At 45.2% G+C, this 24,545-nt stretch overlaps 1 protein-coding gene across 1 annotated transcript in view; it reads right to left on the bottom strand.

The window, feature by feature from the left end:
• Positions 1 to 24,545, bottom strand: part of TMPRSS5 (transmembrane serine protease 5) — a 223,795-nt gene that overhangs the window by 11,412 nt on the left and 187,838 nt on the right. The window contains exons 4-6 of the mRNA XM_073655271.1: positions 22,322 to 22,438; positions 20,412 to 20,547; positions 14,473 to 14,586 (exon numbers count right to left, since the gene is read on the bottom strand). Coding sequence (XP_073511372.1) covers positions 14,473 to 14,586; positions 20,412 to 20,547; positions 22,322 to 22,438 — 367 coding nt within the window. The remainder of the gene's footprint in view (positions 1 to 14,472; positions 14,587 to 20,411; positions 20,548 to 22,321; positions 22,439 to 24,545) is intronic.

The following is a 24,545-nucleotide window of genomic DNA, read 5'->3' as shown; positions in this document are numbered from 1 at the left end:
GGAGCAGGATGAATAGTGTTTGAAGCTCCCTATGCATTTATTTTTCCTTGTTCCCCACTCTTCATCACATGACAAAATGAATACAGACCGTGAATCAGATCCCCCAAATAAATATATAGACCAAACACCAGACTGACTAAATGAACATCTAGACAACAGATCCTCCCTCCTCCAGGACAGACCCTTGTCCTTTTTACTTACCCCAACTGAGCACTTTATACAGACACTGAAGCTGAATACAGTTCGCAGTCAAGACTAGTGTTGAGCCACCCCCGTAGTGTTCGAGTTCGGTTCGGTTCGTCGAACACCCGTGTGTTCGCCGAACTGTTCGTCGAACTGTTCGTCGAACACCTTCGAACACCGTTAAAACCAATGGCAGGCAAACAAAAACACATAGAAACACATAGAAAACACCTTCAAAGGTGTCCAAAAGCTGACAAACTGCTCAGAAGACACAACTAACACATGGAAAAGTGACAAGTACATATAGTCATGCGAAAAGAAAAGAGGTGGAGGAGTAAAAGGAGGGGGAGACACAGATATAGGCATGTCATGCCCTTCTAAAATCCAAAAAGTGAGAAGCCGAGACGGCCAGTCCGCTCCTGCCCGTGCCACCTCCGTGTCGCCGGGTTTGTGCCAGAGCCGCGGTGAACCCTGACGGCCAGCCCCCCTCTCCCAATACTGGTGCCTGTCCGCTGGTGGGTCGAGAGAGCCCCCCTGTGGTGGAGGCAGCTCTAAGCTTTTTAATTTAAATTGTCCCTCTAATTTGAATGAATACACTTTAAATCCATTTACAAGGATCTATTGGAGGGCAAGTCTCATGCCAGCAGCCGCGTAATTCCAGCTCCAGTAGCGTCCACTAAAGCTGCTGCAGTTAAAAAGCTTTTATAAGGATCGAGCTCGGCTGTCCACCGCAAGGCATCCTAGTGCCAGTCCCAGCCCCTATGCCTTGGGGTGCCTCCTGATGCTCTTCACTAAGTATCCCGTGGTCCCGAAGCATTTCCTTTGAAAAAATTAAGTGTCCAAACTACAGGTGGTGTAGCTTGCTTAACAGCCGGGATAATCCGCTGACTAGCAGACACTGCTACTAGGCACAAAGTATTTCCTGGGCTAGATGCAGTTAAAAATTTGTAAGTAGGTACTCTCGTTGGATGCTGAGAAAGCATTCCATAGAGTCTCCTGGCACGCCATATATGATTCTCTTAAAAAGCTTGGGGTAGGGGTCTAGGGGACCCTTTTATAGCCAAAATCACGGCCCTGTATCACAATACGTCACCTAGGCTGAAGATAAATGGAACTGTAGCACCGAGGGCTCGGTTGCTACAGACGTATTGCACCTCACCCAGAGGTGTGATATCTCACTCTCAGATAAGGATGGAGTGTGGATCAGGACCCGACACCTGCATGCATTACACCACATTGCCGTGGGGCAGGGCGACCAATATGCCCCTGAGATGGGCACGACAGTCCCTGTCCCTGGCTGGAGTGGGGGGAGGGAACACTGAGGAAGGGGAACCCTGCAGTGCAGGAGCAGGGAGGAAGCAGTTCCTGGGTGCATTGAGAAGGGAGTATAAAAGGTGGGCACCATCTTAGTTCAGTGCAGAGAAGTCTGAGCAGAAGTGGCAGGGAGCAGGGGCTCTGCATGAGCTCTGCTCCGGAGGCGGGCCTAGTAACAGAGGCCCAGGCCTGCAAGAGGGAGAAGGAAGGAAGAGGAGCGGAGAAGGCTCCAGGAACGAGGAATGAAGGGATCCCAGGGGTGCGGACGGGCGAGTCGCCACCGCACGCCCGAATCCACCTGCGTGGAGGGGTCAGGCCAAAGGGGGAGACCGGTCCCCGAACTAGTGGAGGCAGGAAACGACCCTCAGCTAGAAACCGGAGGCTCTGACATTTTATGTGGCGCAGCCCCTTGCTCCACCCGCTAGGAAGGCACCACATAGGGTCAGGGAAACTGGCGCCAAGTTTACCAAGAGGAGGCCCGAGGCAGCCGGACAGAAGTGTTGGTAAGAAAGGCCAGACAAAGGACACACAAAGGGGGTCCTGTGAAGCGCTCCAAAGTTATCTGGGAGTTGTCTGAGCCCCTCACCTGGTGAGCACAGTACGACGTGGGCAGCCGTTACCTGCAGACGTGGTCTGGATAATAAGAACTGTGAGTAAAGGCCCTGAACTGCATCACTGACTCCGTGTCGTTACTGCTGCTGCCCTGCACCATCACCCCCATCCTCCGCATACACTGCCCTGAGGCTATACTCCTCCCGTGGGGAGTTATGCTACGCTCTGCTGCACCCACAACACCAGCCTTAGCGGTCTGCCCTGTAGCGGCGGTTCACTCTGACCGCAATCCACGGGTGGCGTAGTCGGACATTTAAACATCAAAACCACATAAATAGTTCCGCCACTGGTTTGACCGCCCTGAGCCACGGAACCGGATCGCCGCCACGAAGACTACAACCACCAGCATCCACCAAAAAGTGTCCGGCTCCGGGTGTCCCAAGGCCCAGGGGGTGCGTCAGAACATTTTCATCACCTTTCACAATCACCAATGGGACAAGGCAGGGATGTCCTCTGTCCCCTCTCTTATACATCCTAGTGACGGAGCACCTGCTCTCATCAATTCGCCATAACCCCAATATTAGGTGGATTGAGGTGGGAGGCACCGAGTACAAGTGCTCTCTATTTGCTGATGATGTCCTAGTATATATCACTCAATCACATATATCCATCCCTGCTGTTATGGCTGAAATAGATCACTTTGTTACATGGTAAAATTTTAAAATCAATGCAGCGAAGTCTGAGGCCCTCGATGTCTCCCTCCCTAAATCCATATAGGATTCCATCCAGTTCAACTTTCCCTTTGCCTGGCCCTCACAGGGTATCAAATACTTAGGAATTCCTATTCATAGAGACCTCTCCCATCTATGTTATCTTAATTTTGGGCCCTTTATTGAACAATTCCATACAGACCACGGTTGGCAAGTTAGAACTGTAAGATTCACTACGTGAACCACTGGTGTTTTGTGGAAAAGCACATGTACACCGCGTTCCAAATTATTATGCAAAAAGTGTTTAGGAGTGATAAGGGAAGAATTTGTTTGTTTGTCAGTTAAACTCATTGATGGTGATGTGAGTCAGGGCTCTTTATATCACTGTAAGCAATTGCAGACACCTGTGCTAATTAGTTTGGCAGGTGTGTCCAATGAAAGGCAAGACTACTTAAGAAGGCTGTCTCACATTATTAAGCAGCCTACATTTTCTGCCAAAATGGGAAAGAAAAAGGATGTGTCGGCTGCTGAGAAGCAACAAATTGTGGAGTGTTTAGGTCAAGGCATGACTACAATCAACATTGTGCGATGATCAGGATGAAGTGTCTTGGCAATCAAGAAGTATGTAGCTGATTCACAGTACACACGTGTGCGTGCTGATAAGGGCAAATTGAGGACTCTTTCCTACAGGCAATTACGTCAGGTTGAAACAGCAGCGGCAAAAAAGCCTTGTCATAGCAGCAGACAAGTTTTTGAAGCTGCTTGTGCCTCCAACGTCCCCCGAACAACAAGATGCAGGGTCCTTCAGAGGTTTGCAGCTGTGCATATGCCATCCTGTCGACCTCCTCTATCCACTTCACACAAGCAGAAACGGCTCCAGTGGGCCAAACATTACATGAAGACTGATTTCAAAACTGTTTTGTTCACGGATGAGTGCCGTGCAGCGCTCGATGGTCCAGATGAATGGAGTGGAGGATGGCTGGTTGATGGACACCCCACGCAAACACGGCTACAGCGCCAACAAGGAGGAGGTGGAGTAATGTTTTGGGCTGGAATCATGGGGAGAGAGATTGTCGGCCCCTTTAGGATCCCTGAAGGCGCTAAAGATGAACTCCATAATGTATGTGGATTTTCTCAAACAGCACTTCCTGCCATGGTTCAAGAAGAAGAACCGTGTATTTCACAGCAAGATCATTTTTCTGCATGATAATGCACCATCTCATGCTGCACATAAAACATCTGCATCTCTGGCTGATATGGGCATAAAAGGGGACAAACTTATGGTGTGACCCCCATGCTCCCCTGACCTCTATCCCATTCAGAACCTTTGGAGCATCATTAAAAGGAGTGTCTATGATGGCGGGAGGCAGTTCACATCTAAGCAACAGCTCTGGGAGGGTATTCTGTCCTCATGCAAAACAATTGAAGCAGAAACCATCCAAAACCTGACAAATTCAATGGACGAGAGAGTTCAGAAGCTCCTTTCGAACAAGGGGTCCTATGTGAAAATGTAACATCACCTAGAATAAAGTTTTGAGTTGAAAACTGTTTGATTTCAGTTTCTATCAACCTGCTAATGCTTATAATTTCAAAAATGACCATTTTTTTGGTCTTTATTAAAATGAAAAGGTTGATCGAAAAGTTTGGGGGATCTAAGAGTGTGGCAACCCAGTAGTCATGATTACTTCGAATTCTGACAATATGAGGGTCATGCTGCAGGTAGTGCAGCAAGAAGGCACTTATGTGTCTTGCGCATCTCGGAGCCCCAAAATTATTTTCTGGGCTAGATGCAGCTAAAAATTATTTTTAATTTTAAATCTGGTGAAGCTTATTATAGATGGCCTAATAGGATCAGTGCTGCACACTGCTACAAAGCCCAAATTATTTTGCAGTCAAGATACAGATAAACATGATTAGTAATTTGAAAGCTTAAAACGGTTGGTAGGGTGATTTTAACCAATCATCAAGCTTTTACTCTCCCCAGGATGACACAGGGGTAGAAAAGTCGTTTCGGATCCATGATTTGTTCATCTTTATGAACGTGAGTCTGTCTACATTATCAGTGGAGAGCCGCGTGCGCTTATCTGTCAGCACACCACCAGCAGCGCTGAACACACGTTCAGACAGAACGCTGGCTGCGGGGCATGACAAGATCTCCAAGGCGTAAGTGGCTAGCTCCAGCCATTTATCCAGATTGGAAGCCCAAAAAGAGCAAGGGTCCAGTGACACAGTCGTGGCTTCAATGTTTACTTGGAGATACTCCTGTACCATCGTCTCTAGGCGTTGACTATGTGTCAGACTTCTTGTCTCCTGTGGCCTTGCAAAGGATGGGCTAAAAAAGTGGTGAAATGATTCCGCAAAATTGATGTTACCAGCAGATACTGTGGTTCTGTTACGGTTTGAGTGCTGAACACTTGACGGTCCCACGGTTGGCAAGTTGGAACTGTGAGATTCACTACGTGCACCATTGGTATTTTGTGGAAAAGCACATGTAAGATTCTGCAACAGTCTCTGCTGATACTCCTGCATGCGTGCATCCCTTTCTATGGCAGGAATAATTTCTGCAAATTTACTTTTGTACCGGGGATCTAACAGTGTGGCAACCCAGTAGTCAGGATTATTTCTAATTCTCACAATTCGAGGGTCATGTTGCAGGTAGTGCAGCAAGAAGGCACTCATGTGTGTTGCGCATCCAGGAGCACCAAGTCCCTGTTGTGTTGGTGGCGAGGTAACAATCATGCTTCCTTCCTCTGTCCTCTCCCCCCAACCTCGCACAACAGAAATGTGATCAAGGTCTCCCTCATCTGATGAGTCTTCCATCAGTTCGTCCTCCACTTCTTCCTGGGCTCCTGCACCTTCCTCACTAGTTTGGCTGCTACCATGCGCCCTGGTAAAACCATCTCCCCCACCCTCACATGCCTGCCGCCTTGGTGCTGCCGACCGTCTGGACCTTGCAGATGTTAGCCCTTCCGCATACAACTCCTCCTCCTCTACTTCCTCCACCTCCTCTTGTGCCACCACCTGACTCCGAATTCTGTTTAACATGTGCTCCAGCATGTAAATCACCGGAATAGTCATGCTGATAATGGCATCGTCAGCACTAAACATCTTCGTCGCCATTTCAAAACTGTGCAGAAGGGTGCATAGGTTCCTGATCTGAGACCACTCCTCCAGCGTGATTTGCCCCACCTCTGAATCTCGTTGGCCCAGGCTATACGTCAGAACGTATTGCACCAGGGCTTGTCGGTGCTGCCACAGTCGCTGCAACATGTGCAGAGTTGAATTCCACCGGGTAGGCACATCGCATTTTAGCCGGTGAAGTGGCAGGCCCAACGACTTCTGTAGAGATGTAAGTCGCTGAGCTGCGGGATGCGAACGGCGGAAGTGAGCACACAGCGACCGTGCCCTCTGCAGAAGGCCATCTAGTCTGGGATAGTGGGCTAAAAATTGCTGGACAACCAGGTTCAACACGTGAGCCATACAAGGCACGTGTGTGACATTGCCCCGGCGAAGGGCCGCACCCAGGTTTGCAGCATTGTCGCACACGGCCTTCCCTGGTTTCAGGTCCAGTGGAGACAACCATTCATGAAATTGGTTCTCCAGAGCTGACCACAACTCCTCAGCTGTGTGACTCACATTTCCCAGACATTTCAATGTAAAAACCGCCTGATGACGTTGAGCCCTACTGCCAGCATAGTAAGGAGGTGTGCAGGATCCCTTCTGCGCAGTTAGAAAGCTTGTGGCATGACCAGACAGGCTTTGGGTGCAGGTGGAAGACCGAGAGGAGGTTGAGGAGGCAGAAGCAGTGGAGGAACTTTGACATAAAGAGGATTGACGCACAACTCGTGGGGACGGCAAGACTTGGACAGCAGCCCCTTGTCCTGCTGTCACCATAGTTACCCAGTGCCCAGTCAGCGACATGTAACGCCCCTGTCCATGCCTACTCGTCCAAGTGTCTGTGGTGAAATGCACCCTGTCACACACAGAGTTTCTCAAAGAAGCGGTGATGTTGTGTGCGACATGCTGGTGGAGCGCAGGCACACCTTTCTTTGAGAAGTAGTGCCGACTGGGCATCTGGTACTGGGGCACTGCGACGGACATAAGGTCTCGAAAATCCTCTGTGTCCACCAGGCGGAAAGGCAGCATTTCTGTAGCCAAGAGCTTGCAGATGGTGAAATTCAACCTCTTAGCTTTCTCATGGCTAGGAGGAAATGGTCTTTTACTTGTCCACATCTGAGGGACCGAGGGCTGGCTATTGTGCTTAGACGGGGTTGATAAGGGTGTCCCCGGCAAACTGCCGGTCTGTGAGGAAGATGCAGGCGGACATGTTAGGTTGCCTTGATCCAAAGGTGGTGCTATCGATGTCGGACAGCGCTCAACACCAGCTGGTGTTACCACCTCCAAAGAAAATGATGACCTGCCAATCACGCTGGCTGTTGCGGGTAAAGAGGTGGCAGGTCTGCGCCCCAAAACAGGTGTGACTGCTGTCCCCCCAGTCACAGAGGATGAAGAGGCCGCGGATGCACAAGATATGGCAGACGGTGATTGGCCCGGCCGGCTAGGCCGCATTGTAGCACACTGAGCTTCCCACTGCAACTTATGCTTCATGTCCATGTGCCGGTTCATGCATGAAGTACTCAAACTATGTATTTTTTGGCCTCTACTTAGCTTTTGCTGACAAATGTTACAGATAACACGAGTTGGGTCATCTTTATCGATCTGAAAAAATGCCCAGGCTATGCAAGGCTTAGCACCCATGCGACCTGAAGAGCCACCACGACTTGTGGTGAGAGGCAGAGTTGTGTTTGAGGATGCAGTTGTTGACGTGCTTCCAGTACTACGTCTCTGTCCAGGAAGGCGCAACCTGACCTCGTCGTCACTAGCATCTTCCTCCACCTCCTCTGCTGACCTCATCTCTTGGCTGACTGTGGGTTGACAGTAAGTGGGATCTCCGACCTCATCATCATCACCCTGTGCGTTATCACACCCGTCGTCCTCAGAGCCAACCTGTTCCTGCCCTGACAAAAAACTAAAGTTGTCGCTCCAATCAGGTATTTGAGTCTTATCATCGTCTTCCTCATTGTCTCCACCAACAGGAGTTACAGTTTGGGAATGAGGGTCTACATTATGGTCAGAACCTTCTGCGTCTGGTCCTGGATCCGACTCATAAAGATTCATAAAGATCAGTGCAGATCATTTCCTCGTCTGGATTCACAGAAGCGCTGGAGTCGACCTCTGATTCCCAGGCTATAGTATGAGTAAACAGCTCTGCAGACTCAACCATCTGTTCTACCTCATACTCAGACGGGCAGCTGGAGATTTGGGAGCTGTGAGGAAGCAAGTGCGATTTGGGTGACACCTTTGAGGACTGGAGTATTTGTGATGTTGAAGTTGATGTGGAGGAGAGCCCACTTAAAGGAGCACTTGATATCCGTTGAAGCACCTGCTGTTTTTGTGCCTCATCTGGAATTTGTAGCGATTGGCGTGGCCGTAAGAAAGGGATCTTATCACATTGTCCGCTAAAAGAAGTAGACATTTTAGTTTGGCTGGAAGATGGTCTTTCTTCTGCACCTACCCCACGGACACAACCTTTTTTCCCCTTCCCAACACGCCTATTCCCCTTTCCACCAGCAGCAGGCCTTTTTCCACTCATTTTGGTGGTTAACTAATTCACAACTCTGGAGTTGTTTGCACAAAAAAACAATGGATGGTAACCGAGCAGAGCTGAGTGGCCAAACTGTGGTATTAGGCCAAAACTATTGGGTGGGCTAGATGCAGAAAAAAATTATTTTTAATTTGCAACCTGATGGAGGTCAGTATAGATGGACTAATAGACCAAGTCCCACACACTGCTAGAAGCCCAAATATTTTTTCAGAGCTAGATGCAGAAAAAAATTATTTTTAATTTGCAACCTGATGGAGGTCAGTATAGATGGACTAATAGACCAAGTCCCACACACTGCTAGAAGCCCAAATATTTTTTCAGAGCTAGATGCAGAAAAAAATTATTTTTAATTTGCAACCTGATGGAGGTCAGTATAGATGGACTAATAGAACAAGTCCCACACGCTGCTAGAAGCCCAAATATTTTTTCAGAGATAAATGAAGAAAAAAATTATTTTTAATTTGCAACCTGATGGAGGTCAGTATAGATGGACTAATAGAACAAGTCCCACACGCTGCTAGAAGCCCAAATATTATTTCAGAGATAAATGAAGAAAAAAATTATTTTTAATTTGCAACCTGATGGAGGTCAGTATAGATGGACTAATAGACCAAGTCCCACACACTGCTAGAAGCCCAAATATTTTTTCAGAGCTAGATGCAGAAAAAAATTATTTTTAATTTGCAACCTGATGGAGGTCAGTATAGATGGACTAATAGACCAAGTCCCACACACTGCTAGAAGCCCAAATATTTTTTCAGAGCTAGATGCAGAAAAAAATTATTTTTAATTTGCAACCTGATGGAGGTCAGTATAGATGGACTAATAGAACAAGTCCCACACGCTGCTAGAAGCCCAAATATTTTTTCAGAGATAAATGAAGAAAAAAATTATTTTTAATTTGCAACCTGATGGAGGTCAGTATAGATGGACTAATAGACCAAGTCCCACACACTGCTAGAAGCCCAAATATTTTTTCAGAGCTAGATGCAGAAAAAAATTATTTTTAATTTGCAACCTGATGGAGGTCAGTATAGATGGACTAATAGAACAAGTCCCACACGCTGCTAGAAGCCCAAATATTTTTTCAGAGATAAATGAAGAAAAAAATTATTTTTAATTTGCAACCTGATGGAGGTCAGTATAGATGGACTAATAGACCAAGTCCCACACACTGCTAGAAGCCCAAATATTTTTTCAGAGCTAGATGCAGAAAAAAAATATTTTTAATTTGCAACCTGATGGAGGTCAGTATAGATGGACTAATAGACCAAGTCCCACACACTGCTAGAAGCCCAAATATTTTTTCAGAGCTAGATGCAGAAAAAAATTATTTTTAATTTGCAACCTGATGGAGGTCAGTATAGATGGACTAATAGAACAAGTCCCACACGCTGCTAGAAGCCCAAATATTTTTTCAGAGATAAATGAAGAAAAAAATTATTTTTAATTTGCAACCTGATGGAGGTCAGTATAGATGGACTAATAGACCAAGTCCCACACACTGCTAGAAGCCCAAATATTTTTTCAGAGCTAGATGCAGAAAAAAATTATTTTTAATTTGCAACCTGATGGAGGTCAGTATAGATGGACTAATAGACCAAGTCCCACACACTGCTAGAAGCACAAATATTTTTTCAGAGCTAGATGCAGAAAAAAATTATTTTTAATTTGCAACCTAATGGAGGTCAGTATAGATGGACTAATAGAACAAGTCCCACACGCTGCTAGAAGCCCAAATATTTTTTCAGAGATAAATGAAGAAAAAAATTATTTTTAATTTGCAACCTGATGGAGGTCAGTATAGATGGACTAATAGACCAAGTCCCACACACTGCTAGAAGCCCAAATATTTTTTCAGAGCTAGATGCAGAAAAAAATTATTTTTAATTTGCAACCTGATGGAGGTCAGTATAGATGGACTAATAGACCAAGTCCCACACACTGCTAGAAGCCCAAATATTTTTTCAGAGCTAGATGCAGAAAAAAATTATTTTTAATTTGCAACCTGCTGGAGGTCAGTATAGATGGACTAATAGACCAAGTCCCACACACTGCTAGAAGCCCAAATATTTTTTCAGAGCTAGATGCAGAAAAAAATTATTTTTAATTTGCAACCTGATGGAGGTCAGTATAGATGGACTAATAGAACAAGTCCCACACGCTGCTAGAAGCCCAAATATTTTTTCAGAGATAAATGAAGAAAAAAATTATTTTTAATTTGCAACCTGATGGAGGTCAGTATAGATGGACTAATAGACCAAGTCCCACACACTGCTAGAAGCCCAAATATTTTTTCAGAGCTAGATGCAGAAAAAAATTATTTTTAATTTGCAACCTGATGGAGGTCAGTATAGATGGACTAATAGACCAAGTCCCACACACTGCTAGAAGCCCAAATATTTTTTCAGAGCTAGATGCAGAAAAAAATTATTTTTAATTTGCAACCTGATGGAGGTCAGTATAGATGGACTAATAGACCAAGTCCCACACACCGCTAGAAGCCCAAATATTTTTTCAGAGCTAGATGCAGAAAAAAATTATATTCAGTTTGCAACCTGATGGAGGTCAGTATAGATGGACTAATAGAATGATGCTATGCCCAAAAGATTTTACTTCACTAGGTGCAGTAAAAAAATTGGTATTCTATACACAGGTGGTATATCTTGCAACACAGATAGGCTACTCCACTGACTAACACACTCTGCAATAGGCCAAAAAGGATTAGCTTTGCTAGATTCAGCCAAATGCTGTGAAAAAAACTTGCACAGCACTGGCACAGACCTGCCTGGCAAAAACTGATAGGAACTGATGTAACCTAGTCCTGAAAAGGACTCCAATTACAATTAGTCTTTACTCCCACAATCTATCTATTTAAGAGCACAGACCTGCCTGATAAAAGTCGTAGGAAATGCTGTAACCTAGTCCTTAAAAGGACTGCAATCACAACTATTCCCTACTCCCAAGCTATCTGTATATTTGTGCGAAAATTGGCTTGAAATTAACAAGGTATAGCGCACACAGCAACAGCGGTGCTGTCTAACACGCAGCTGCAGCAGTGAGAAAATGGTGGCGACGGGGAAAATGGCTTGGTCTTATAGGGCAAGGACATGTGACATACACTGCCAATCACACATGCCCTTGCTTGTGTGAAAAAAAAGCACTTTGCTCCGTGTGTGCGCTGCTGATAGGCTGACAGATTGCACCTCCCCACTGCAAATGCGGGAAAGAGAAAAAAAAATGGAGATCTTCATTGTTCCTGCAGAGATCCATCCCCTGCCCCTCCCCCCGCCCCGCTGTACACTCAAACTGCGTATTAACATTAATTTTCATCATTACTGAGAAAAAATCCAGTTATGATTTTGGTGCACGAACAGTTATCGAACATAACCTCGAACAGCCGAATTTTTCTCAAATTGTTCGTGTTCGCCGACCGGCTCGAACACCGCCCAAAACAGCTCGAATTTGAGATTGGCGAACAGTTCGAGTAGAACAACGCTCATCTCTAGTCAAGACTTCTCTTTACAATTCACAGACCTTCGACCAAACCTCCCCATTTACAGACCCCAGACTACATCCCCTTGGTTTACAGACCCTAGATCAGATCCCCCTTGTTTACAGAATCCAGACCAAACATTCCCTTTTTCATAGATCTTAGACCAGATCCTTTGTTTACAAACACAAGATCAAGCCAGATCCACCTCTGTCTACAGCCCCTCTACCAGACCCAGCCCTGTCTACAGCCCTCTACCAGACCTACTCCTGTCTACAGCCCTCTACCAGACCCACCCCTGTCTACAGCCCCTCTACCAGACCCACCCCTGTCTACAGCCCCTCTACCAGACCCACCCCTGTCTACAACTCCTCTACCAGACCTACTGTCTACAGCCCTCTACCAGACCTACTCCTGTCTACAACCCCTCTACCAGACCCACCCGTCTACAGCCCCCAATCAGACCCACACCTCTCTACAGCTCCTCTACCAGACCCACCCTTGTCTACAACCCCCCAATCAGACCACGCCTGTCTACAGATCCTCTACCAGATCCAACCCTGTCTACAACCCCCCAATCAGACCACGCCTGTCTACAGATCCTCTACCAGATCCAACCCTGTCTAGATCTCTACCAATCCCACCTCTGTCTAAAGCACCCCTATCTACAGCACATCTCTCTGACCCACCCCTGTCAACAGCCTATCTACCATACCCACCCCTGTCTACAGCCCCTCTATTAGACCCAGCCCTGTCTACAGCCCTCTACCAGACCTACTCCTGTCTACAGCCCCTCTACCACACCCACCACTGTCTACAGACCCTCTACCAGACCCACCCCTGTCTACCGCCCCTCTACCAGACCTAGCCCTGTCTACAACTCATCTACGAGACCTACTCCTGTCTACAGCCCTCTACCAGACCTACTCCTGTCTACAGCCCCTCTACCAGACCCACCCGTGTCTACAGCCCCTCTACCCTGTCTACAGCCCTCTACCAGACCTACTCCTGTCTACAGCCCCTCCACCAGACCCACCCCTGTGTACAGCCCCTCTACCCTGTCTACAGCACTCTACCAGACCTACTCCTGTCTACAGCCCTTTTACCAGACCCACCCGTCTACAGCCCTCTACCAGACCTACTCCTGTCTACAGCTCCTCTACGAGACCTACCCCTGTCTACAGTCCTCTACCAGACCTACTCCTGTCTACAGCCCCTCTACCAGACTCACCCGTCTACAGCCCTCTATCAGACCCACCCCTGTCTACAGCCCTCTTCCAGACCAACTCCTGTCTACAGCCCCTCTACCAGACCCACCCATCTACAGCCCTCTACCAGACCCACCCCTGTCTACGGCCCTCTACCAGAGCTACTCCTGTCTACAGCCCGTCTACCAGACCCACCCGTCTACAGCCCTCTACCAGACCTACTCATGTCTACAGCCCCTCTACCAGACCCACTCCTGTCTACAGCCCCTCTACTAGATCCACCCCTGTCTACAACTCCTCTACCAGACCTACTCCTGTCTACAGCCCTCTACCAGACCTACTCCTGTCTACAACCCCTCTACCAGACCCACCCGTCTACAGCCCCCAATCAGACCCACACCTCTCTACAGCTCCTCTACCAGACCCCCCCTTGTCTACAGCCCCCAATCAGACCACGCCTGTCTACAGATCCTCTACCAGATCCAGCCCTGTCTACATCTCTACCAGTCCCACCTCTGTCTAAAGCACCCCTATCTACAGCACATCTGTCTGACCCACCCCTGTCAACAGCCCCTCTATTAGACCCACCCCTGTCCATAGCCCCTCTTCCAAACCCACATCTACAGCACCTCTATCAGACCCACCCCTGTCAACTGCCCCTCTAACAGACCCACCCCCATAAACATCACCTCTACCAGACCCAACCCCATTAACATCCCGTCTAACACACTCACCCCTGTCTACAGCCCCTCTACCAAACCCATCCCTGTCAACAGCTCTTCTAACAAACCCACCCCCATCAACATCCCCTCTACCAGACCCACCTCTGCCTACAGCACCTCTATCAGACTCATCCCTGTCAACACACAGCCCCTCTGCCAGACACACCACTGTCAACAGCCCCTCCATCAGACCTACCCACATCTACAGCCCCTCTATCAGATTCTGAAATTGATTATTGAATCTGAAACTTTGTGTTATTCTCAATGCTCCTTCCAATCTCGCGGCATCAATATTTCGAAGGGGGCACCAATTGACTGCTGTTGATGCTACTGATTGGCCTCAGTCATCACATTTCGAAGTGTAAGAAGCTGACTTGGACAAAATGCCAAGGCTGCAACTGACTTTTTTAACCAGGGGAATACCCCTTTAAGCTAGTTACCTCTCCCCATTCCTTAACTTCCCTCTTCCCAGGCACAGCATTGGATGCTTAGTATTAGAAGCAAGAAAAAAGCCTAGTAAACAATACAATATTATGTCTTGTAATTAATGTGCATTTTTTATTATACCTCTTTTACCTTGCACTATACATAATAATTCATACTTTTCTTTCATCTACTGACATACCTGGTTTGCCAAATATGCTCAGGTGCAGTGGTTTGTCCAAATGGGACCTGGACAAATTCTTGACTGTGATTTACATTTGTGGATGTCAGATTCACAGCTTTGTGATGCATCAACCTACAGTACACAATTCAGTCAGTAACATTGTAAGTTCACATTGAATTTTATGCAAAGGTATGGTTAATAATTAAACTATAGGCTCTGCAGGGGCGTAGTTAGGGAGTGCAACTGACAAATGTTCCTCTAGGTGATAAATACTAGACAGGCTTCTTTGTACATAAATATGGATATTTGGATATGGAATTTAGGTTACTTAAAGGGAATCTGTAACCAAGTTTTTGCTATCCTGCCTGAGAATAACATGATGTAGGGGCAGAGACCCTGATTCCAGCTATATATTATTTACTTTGCTGATTGCTGCAGCTTTTTGCCTATGCACAGTTTGCACAGAAAGAAAACCAATCAATGGTTGGGTGTGGTTAGCCTACATGGCAGCAGATTTACTAGTCCTCAAGTCATGTCCTCCTTTTCAATAAATAATTTTATCAGAACTATGGCAGGCAGCCCAGTAAGTGACACATCACTGCAATCAGGGTCTCTGTCTCTGCATTTTGCTGCTCTCAGACTAGGTAGCAAAAACCTGGTGACAGATTCATTTTTATGCATTACAGACTATGGACCATTTTCCAAAATGTATTTGGAAGTGGCCTTCGGTCAGCTGTAAGTGAAGCTCCGGGCTCCCATCCAAAATCTGTAAGAGGCCCCCCGATCTGGTATGTGTCACTTATAATAATGGAGGCTTCATACGTGGGCAATTGTTACCCCAGCACTCCCTATTGCTGCACATTGCCTTTTTGTATTCAGTATTCAATTTTTGAAGCGTTTTTTGAACCATTTTTGTACATCAATGAATGCTTTTTGGAGCTAAATAAAGTTATTTGGTGGGACATTGCTTAACCCCTTAATGACCGGAGCATTTTCCTTTTTTGTGTTTTCGTTTTTTGCTCCTCTTGTTCCCAGAGCCAGAACTTTTTTTATTTTTCGGTCAATATGGCCGTGTGAGGGCTTATTTTTTGCGGCATGAGTTGTACTTTTGAACAACATCACTGGTTTTACCATATCATGTACAGGAAAACGGGAAAAAAAATCCAAGTGCGGTGCAATTGCAAAAAAAGTGCAATACCACAGTTGTTTTTTTTTTACCACGTTCACTGAATGCTAAAACTGACCTGCCATTATTATTCTCCAGGTCATTACAAGTTCGTAGACATCAAACATGTAAAGGTTCTTTTTTATTTAAGTGGTCAAAAGAAAATTCAAAGTTTGTTAAAAAAAAAAAAAAAATCGCCATTTTCCAAGACCCGTAGCGCCTTTATTTTTTCGGGATCTGGGGCCAGTTATCTGGGGCTTACTTTTTTGCGAGCCGAGCTGACGTTTTCATTGATACCATTTTGGGGTAGATCTGATGTTTTGATCGCCCGTTATTGCATTTTATTGCAATGTTGCGGCAACCAAAAAAACTTAATTCTGGTGTTTAGAATTTTTTTCTCGTTACGCCATTTACCGATCTGATTAATTATTTTTTTATATTGATATATCGGGCGATTCTGAATGTGGCAATACCAAATATGTGTATGTGGGTACTAATACGCACCACGTCGGTAAGGGGTTAAACCCTTGGATTACTGTCAGAACTGAGGTGAGTATATTAGTTAATTTAAATGATTAACGAATGTGTCTGTTGTATTTCAAATAAAGTGTTTGCTCTGTGTCTGTGTGTTTATTTATCTCTTTACTTTAATTAGGTTTGGTGATGAAAGGGTTTGATTGACACCTTGTCATCACCAAACAAAAGAGCTAGGTGTCAGCTAATCCCATTTGCCCAATCTCATTAGCATTTCCATTCATGTAATTTATGCCACAGCTGTGAGCTGCTATTTTTAGCCTATGAAGGTGCCATTTACAAAGATGGTCCCTGTCCATTATTAACAGCTCACAGCTGTTTGGTTAGCCACTATGTCTCCCCGATCAGCACTCAGCAGCACTTTGGATGCAGCATATTTTTGCAGCGTCCAAAACGCGGCGTTCTAATGCTGTACTTTTGTTGTCGGTACATGTGAATCCACCGCATATAATGACACTTCAATCGGTCAAAATCTGCATCAGAGACTAGCATGTCCGCTACAGAAATTGACATGCTACGGGTGAGTTTGGGTACGTCGCCACGATCAGGAGCCACTGCAGGTTTGACGCTGTGTGTTTATACAACATAAAACCCGCAGCGTCCAGATGTTACAGCATAGTGGATGGGATCTCTAGAAATCCCATGTCCGCTATGGGTGCATCTGAGGCTGCGGATCAGCCGTGGACACTGACATGCGGCACGTCTTTCAGGACCACAGCATGTCAAATTCTCTTGCGGAGTCGCTAGTCTCCACAACAGAAATTTGACCACTAGAATGTATTGAATGTGGTAAATAGTGATCACATGTGGATTTATCTGTGTTTAATAAAATGCAGTTTTGGATGCTGCAAAAAATGTGCGTCTAAAACGCCGCTACATCCGGATTGTGGGCACAGAGCCTAAAACAGACCGAAATGGCACTTCCATAAGATGCGTCAAATCTGGCGCTTAGCCTCCACTCTTGCCACTGCCCCGTAGCGGTTGTGAGTGGGGTAATGGGGTTGTTGTTCACGTCAGCCTTGCATTGGCGGCTGATGTGAAGCCCAGGTTAGTAATGGAGGGCGTCTATAAGACGCCCCCATTACTAACTGCGTAGTAAAGTTATCACCGCCTTTTCAATAAATACACGGCCAGAATATAGTATTTTAATTAAATAAAAAACACATGGTTTTAAAAAAAAAAATTATTGTACTCTGTCCGCGAAGCCATCGATCTACTGGAAAAAAAAGTAAAAAAACAAACAACCATATCCCTCACCTGTCCGCCGTCAATGACGCAGTTCATGATTACGCCAACGATTGTCCTTCGGCGATCCGGGTCACTTCTACGGCAGTGACATCAGCAATCACTAATGTCACTGCTGTAGAAGACAACAATGTATACTGACAAGGAGTGTAAAATCACCCCTATCAGTGTACATTGCTGCTGCAGGAGTGAGGTCACTGGGGTTCATCAGCTGAAGATCAGCTGATCAGCCCTGGTGAGCTCACCACCATGGGAACAGTCTTCAGCTGATCGCTCACGTGGCCGCAGGTCCTGGCAGCGCAGTACACTGGTGGGAGCGAGCGCGCTCCCTGCAGTGTACCGCCGGCCGCTGGGAGGAGAACATCGCCGGGGACCAGGAGGACACCGGGGGGCGCCGGACAGGTGAGTATAGTGTTTTTTTTTATGTTTCCTTTTTTTTTTACCACCGCGGGTACGCCGGCTTGGCTGAGGAGACTACTGCTCCCCCAGCTGCGCCACTCTCGCTGTTATCAGTGGGAGCGACGGTCGGATGAGAGGAGTAGTAGTCCTCCTCTCCCGAGCTGGGTACCACCCGCACTTTATTTCCAACCGAATTCGTGCCTTTTGGCTTTAATTGAAACACAGCAAATCCGCAGGTATAAATATTATACCTGCGGATTTGCTGCGGTTCAATTTGTGAGGGCAAATTTGAGGTAGAAACGCCCTCACAATAGTCATGCTGTGGTTTTTACCAGAATGGTAATTCTGAGCGGAAATTTCCGCATCATGTGCACAGTACATCAGGATTAGCATTGCTATAGCTAGCAGACCAATTAACAAGCGTTTTCGCAGTGGAAACGCAGAAAAAACGCTTCGTGTGCACATAGCCTAAAAGTTATTCTTAATGGGCCCAGTGTAATGGAACAGAAAACAAATACTATATTCACCTCCTGGACTGGGGTTGCTATTCTGTGCTCAGGTCTGTGTCACCTGCCGGTCACCCAAGTGTCAATATTCGGTGCTGATTGGCTGCATTGGTCTTGTGACATCCCTTGTCAAATGTTGATGCTAGGGGACCGGTGGGGGACACAGTATGGAAAGTGGTGGAGGTTAGGGAAGTCGGGGAGGTAAGTTCTCTTTTTCCTTTCTTCCACTTCCGTAACATAATTAAGCTTAGCTTTCATAGTAGAGGACAATCCATTAAAGGGAACCAGTCATCCGATTCATACTGCCCAAACCACAGGCAGCAGTATCACAGCCTAGCTGCATGATTGCAATCAAGTATGTTTTTCTCTGAAATGCTATGGTGTTTCAGAGAAAATATACTTTCAAGATCTGACTGGGGACCATAGCCAGAAATGAGACTAGTCCGGTAAAGCCCCTTGTCGACTTTTTCCAGTACTGCTGTAGGTGATTGACAGGTCTGTCCATCATATGTGTGTAAGGTACCCCAGCGAGGTAGTCATGGGCAAGCTGTAGCCCCCTCTCGCTCTGGCACCCTACAGACAATACGTGTCCTCCTTCTGATGTGTGGCCATGTATGTGGCGCTCTTCACTTACTTCAGACCATCCGATCGCGGCTGTCTCCAGGCATTTCTCTTCTGGGACCAGGGCAGCAATAAATTCAGAGGACACGAGGTTCTTAACCATAACTTGGACTTTACTTGGGGAAGAGGAATATGTACAGTATTTACAGGCAGATATAATGGATAAGGCCCGACAGGTTATTATCTCCCTCACAGGCGCTGGCAACATCTTCAGCCCTGGTTCCCTCTTTAAGTGAAGCATCTCTGTGACTTTAATCTCTAGCCCAAGAGACTCTTCTGCAATACCAACAGTGTTCCGGATCCAATATCTCCCCCACGTCTTAGCTGGAGTCCTATTTGTCTTCCTCTGCTTCCTGCAGACTAGAAGTGCCCTGGGTCCTCAATACCTCTGTTGAGTTTCTCCGGCCGGCTAACAGGACTCTTGCGTAGTGATCCCACTGTCTACACTAGTGATCCCACTGTCTGAGGGTATGGAGCTCCCGTCTACCCTAGCAGCCACCATATAGTCAGGCTGCCCGTACAGTTCACTGTCCTATCTCTTACTACTCATCACTTCCTGCTCCTGGAAACTAAGCAGGGATTTTCCTAATGTGCCCACCCTCTGTGAGCTGCCATCACACAGCATTAACCCCATCACTGTCTGTAACACTGCTAGCAGACTCAACCTGACATCTGCACCCAGGACAGTGGCATCTTGTGGCTGGTTACAGGTACTGCAGCCCACAAGCAATTATGCCAGTAACAAGCTCTATAACACTCAAGGCTTGATCAGGGCGCTAAGTTCCCCCTCTACTCTACTGACTGGACCACTGAAGCTAACCCCTTGGCTTGGCCTACCAACAGTTCAGAGAGGTCTAACTACAGAAACACTTTCTTTAACTACTTCAGTGCCAAAGGAAGGCTGCGTCCTTCTCCACTATTACATGTGCATAAGTTAAGACTTGTCAATCGTCTGTAGCAGTGCTGGGAAAAGTCGGCCAGAGGTGGCATCGGACTCGTCTGGTTTTTGGCTACAGTCCCCAGCTGGATCATAAAAGTATATGCTTTCTAAAATGCCTGAATGTTTAAAAGAAAAATATACCTGGCCGTAATCATGCTGACAGCCTCTGATTTTTGCTGCCCACGTTTAGGGCAGCATGACGTGGGCAACATGACTCAAATGACCATTTCCTTTTAAATGATTGAATTTATTTTAGAGGCCAGTTCACATGGGCCACTGAGCAGCCAAGAAGTGAGCAAAAGTTTAATTTGTGACCTATTTAGATCATTCATGAGGCCTACAATATGCAGACTGTATGGAGGTCGATCCATCGGATTAACGATCTTTCGTCCCCATAGAGCTGTCATCAGCTGCCATAAAAGAGTCTTAAAGAAGCTCCTATTGACTTGTTAAGTCGGCGATTGGTGCTCGTTATCCGATCTGCCTCTTTAAACCCAGAATAAAGAATTGCTCGACATTACTTTCATTACCGTATGAAGTTTTGTACCTGATGTATCCTAAGCGTTGACACACATGGGCTCCCCAATCTGCACTCCACCTCTCATGACACGTGAAGAGCCATTCTTGTCTGTACTCCACCTGCACTTCCAACAAGAAGTTTTCTGTGTTTATTCTGAAAGATACTAAAACCGTTTTCATGAAAGAATGACTTCTTATGACCAAAGATTTCCGTTATTGAACAGACACCAGATGCTTCTATTAATCACCACAATAAAAACCAAGCCAATCTGGTAACAAATCGAGCTGCACCTACACAATGACATAACAGTATACAATATATTATTACATTATGACAATATATAGGACTGCAGTCGCTATATGAACCTTTGACTTCAATGCCCTTCCTCAATTTATAACCTGTAGTGATTTGTATATATAGCTTCCACCAACATTTTCCCCTGGGGCGGCCATACGGACTTCTTCCTTAAAGAAGTTGTCTAAACTGGGTTAGTAATCACCCGTCCATAGGAAAGGTGACAACTGATGAGAGCTGGGAATCCACCACTGGGACCCCCACTGATCCAGAGAATGGGGCTTTAATATGCCCTGTTAAGAACCCCCTAAACATTGGTCTAATGTTGGTTAACCCACTGACATTGACAGCTTTGGACAACAGTCTACTGTACATTGGGGCCTCCTGACTTTCCTCCCGAAGGATTCAGTATTTTCAATTTCGGGTTGAATATCCTCTTGTTCTCTATCCGATAAGCTGTTACCAGAGATGTCTGAGCGCTTCTGTGGAATGGAAATTTGGCATAGCTTCGGACCAAACCATCGTTCAGCTGACAGATTTCTAAAGTGTATGGGGGGCTTTAGGATGGAGCAGCATTTAGCTATCTCTGTAGACAGTGATGGAGTGGAGGGGCGAATGTGCAACCACCACTCTGTTGTAAATAGGCACCTACGAGCGTTCGGACCCCCAGTTAGTACAGTTAGTATAGCCTTACCTATGCATTTATATTGTTTTTATTCTACCTTATATAATCCTTAAAAAGGTTTTTTTGGTAATAACTTATTGATTTTTGGAACTAGGATTGGTAGAATGAAACAGTTTATCCCTGTTAAAATGCAGCTGTAGAGCACATGCTCGACCACCACTCTATTCATTCCCTATGGGGGGCTTCTCCGTATAGAATGAATGGAGCCGCGGTCCGACATCAGACCCAGTGCTCCATTCTGTAGGGGATAAACATTTCCAGGTCTGCTGATAGCTGCAGATCAAACCGATCAGACCCCTATCGATCAATACATTATCACCTATCCAGAGGATAACTTGTTTTCACCACAAAAATGCTGACTTTTTTATTTATTTATTTATTTTACTCACTTATATAGCGCCATTAATTCCACAGCGCTTTACAGACATTATTATTGCTGTCCCCATTGGGGCTCACAATCTACATTCCCTATCAGCATGTCTTTGGAGTGTGGGAGGAAACTGGAGATCCCAGAGGAAACCCACACAAATGCTGGGAGAACATAAACTCCTTGCAGATGTTGTCCTTGGTGGGATTTGAACCCAGAACCCCAGCGCTGCAAGGCTGCAGTGCTAACCACTGAGCCACCGTGCTGCCCTTTTACTTTCTTTTTTAATAATTTAATAATAATGAGATGACTCTGATGACTCTTTCCCAGCCTAAAAAGCAAAGTTAAAATATGAGCCACAAAAGACAAAAAACTATCCGCTTATCATGCGTGCTGCAATGGACAGCATGAAAAGTGGAAATTTTAGGTTTTTTTTTGTGGATAGTGATATAAAAATAATAAAAACACACCACTAAATGTTTATGAGACATGTTGATCCAAAAAAAATAAAAAATTCCATTCTTTGGCAATATAATTGTTTTAAATCATTAAGTAACAAGAGTCAAATAAAAATATAAAAAAATCCCAAACCTTTTTTTCGTGGCACAGTAGTGACTTCATTGTCAGTGTCATTGCATGGAGAGGCCACGTCAGCGTCTTGTAGCGGTACAGAGCCTTGATAAACAAGAGGCGTCATGAAGTACTGCACTGGAAAGAACCAGAATGATGAAAATCCTTTTCTTACAAGGAATTACATAGCGTCATACTTACAGGGAAGGTCCACCTTAAAACATCTTCTGACATGTCACTAAGTCCTGTCACCCCCCTACCGCTTCTTTGTGTTTTCCGCTTCCTTTTTTCCTGATGTACATCTCTCGTTAACAACAATATTATTGTAGACCCTTGTATTAGAGCCTCATTGCAGTAAATTAGAAATTTCCAACCGCAGATGGAGCAAACCGAATACCTACAAGTCCGATGAGCAGGAAAAAGATTTTGGGCGTATGCTTGGGTGATCAATGTGGGCCTCAGGGAAAAGACCCCAATGAATCATACGTTCTGATAGGTCTATGTTTGAAGATGGACATTCCCTCCAACCAATTAATTACAACATTTTAAGCAGTTTATAAAGGTTTTCTCATCTTCTTTTCTTCAGGAGCACACAACTCCTCTGCCTCCTGACTTCCTGGTGTTTGGGGGTGAAGATCAGCAGTTCGGACCAGCGGTATGGTCGCACCACAGGTCAAAACTGTCTGCTCCGTCATACTGGAAGCAGATGTACTTTTACCCCTGCAGCAAGGAAAAATCAGAGGGACACTAAAGCTGACCGGACCCAGTGAACCGGCCGGCTACAGAGCGGCATTTGTAGGCTCCAAAGTATAGAGCTTGCAAGTGGTGCACACTCATTGCCCAGGAGCCCAGCCACTGCAGGACTGCAGGGTGGCCCTCCACTTAGGTAGGCGCTGTATACAATAGAAATAAAATCTACATATGTAATAAAACAGTTTTATATAAAACTCAATTAGTGACCTCTGTATTGAAGATAATATATTCATGCGGGCTACGTCCCCAATATGAATGTATAATGTGGCTTAATTTGAGTTTTGGGGGCTTTAGAGCAATTACAATTTTTATAAAAAAAATGTGACATTTGTAATTTCTTTGCCAATATCTTACTATTTGTAAGACCTCTGCTTGCTGTGGTTCAATAATGGATCTTCCTTGTTTTCTTCTGGATAAACATTTGTTCAGGCTCCAAAATTGTCTCTTCAAGCTATCAATTTTTCATTCACTTTAAAGCATAAAATGTTATTTATTTAAGTTTTTTTAACTCCATATAATAAACCCAGAGCCATCCTCTGCTATAAGAACGCACTCCAACCAGTATAATGTCACAGAGGTCTTAGCCAATACATAAAATATGTGTCACGAACCAGCACAATAATTCCCAATGATGATAAATGGGTTTTTTAATGTGAAAATTGCACTAATGCAGAAAATGAATCAGCTTAAACCCCTTCCCAAAATGGCAAATTTTCATTTTTGGGCTTTCCTTTTCTTCCATAGCTTTATATTTTTATTTTTTGGTCAACAATATAGCTATAATGACAGCTTGTGTTTTTGCAGAACAAGTTGCAGATTCCAAGGACACCATTAATTTTATCATATGTTGTACTGAATGACGATAAAAAAAAAATTACAAGTGCGTTGAAATGGTTGGAAAATATGCAATTCCATCATCATTTTTTATATTTTTCTTCTAAGGAGTTCAAGGTGCAATTAAACTGACCTGACAATATGATTCTCCAGATAAGAACGATTACGGGGATATCAAACTTTTGCAGTTTTTTTTTTTATATTTTAGTGGTTAAAACATACAGATTATTGTGAAAAAATTGCTGTTTTCTGAGAGATATAACTTTTTATTATTTGACAGAAAAAATAAATAAATGAAACATACATTAAAAAGCATAGGATAAGGAAATATGTATGAGGTATGATTGCTGGGATCCTCATCAATCCTGAGAATGGGATCTTGTGTCCCTTGTGTGAATTGATTTGTAAAGCGCATACGTGATTAATGATACATTCAGACAGTGAAATTTGAAAATATCAATCTTGGGATTGGTGGAGTCCCAGCAGTCAGATCCCCTTCAATCGAACATATCTTATTAATCCCATGAATAGGTGATAAAGGCTGTTAATGGGATATCCACTTCAAGAGGGGAAATGGTGTCCGAACAACATGATTTGTGTATTCAGGCTCAGATTGCTTTGGCACAAAAATTGTATAAAGATCTGTTGCAATATTAAG

Source organism: Phyllobates terribilis, unplaced genomic scaffold (genome assembly GCF_046119375.1).
Source record: "Phyllobates terribilis strain yellow unplaced genomic scaffold, ASM4611937v1 Scaffold_12__6_contigs__length_324123572, whole genome shotgun sequence".
Lineage (NCBI taxonomy): Eukaryota > Metazoa > Chordata > Amphibia > Anura > Dendrobatidae > Phyllobates > Phyllobates terribilis.
Note: the sequence above shows the minus strand (reverse complement) of the source record. Positions and strands in the feature narration are given on the sequence as shown.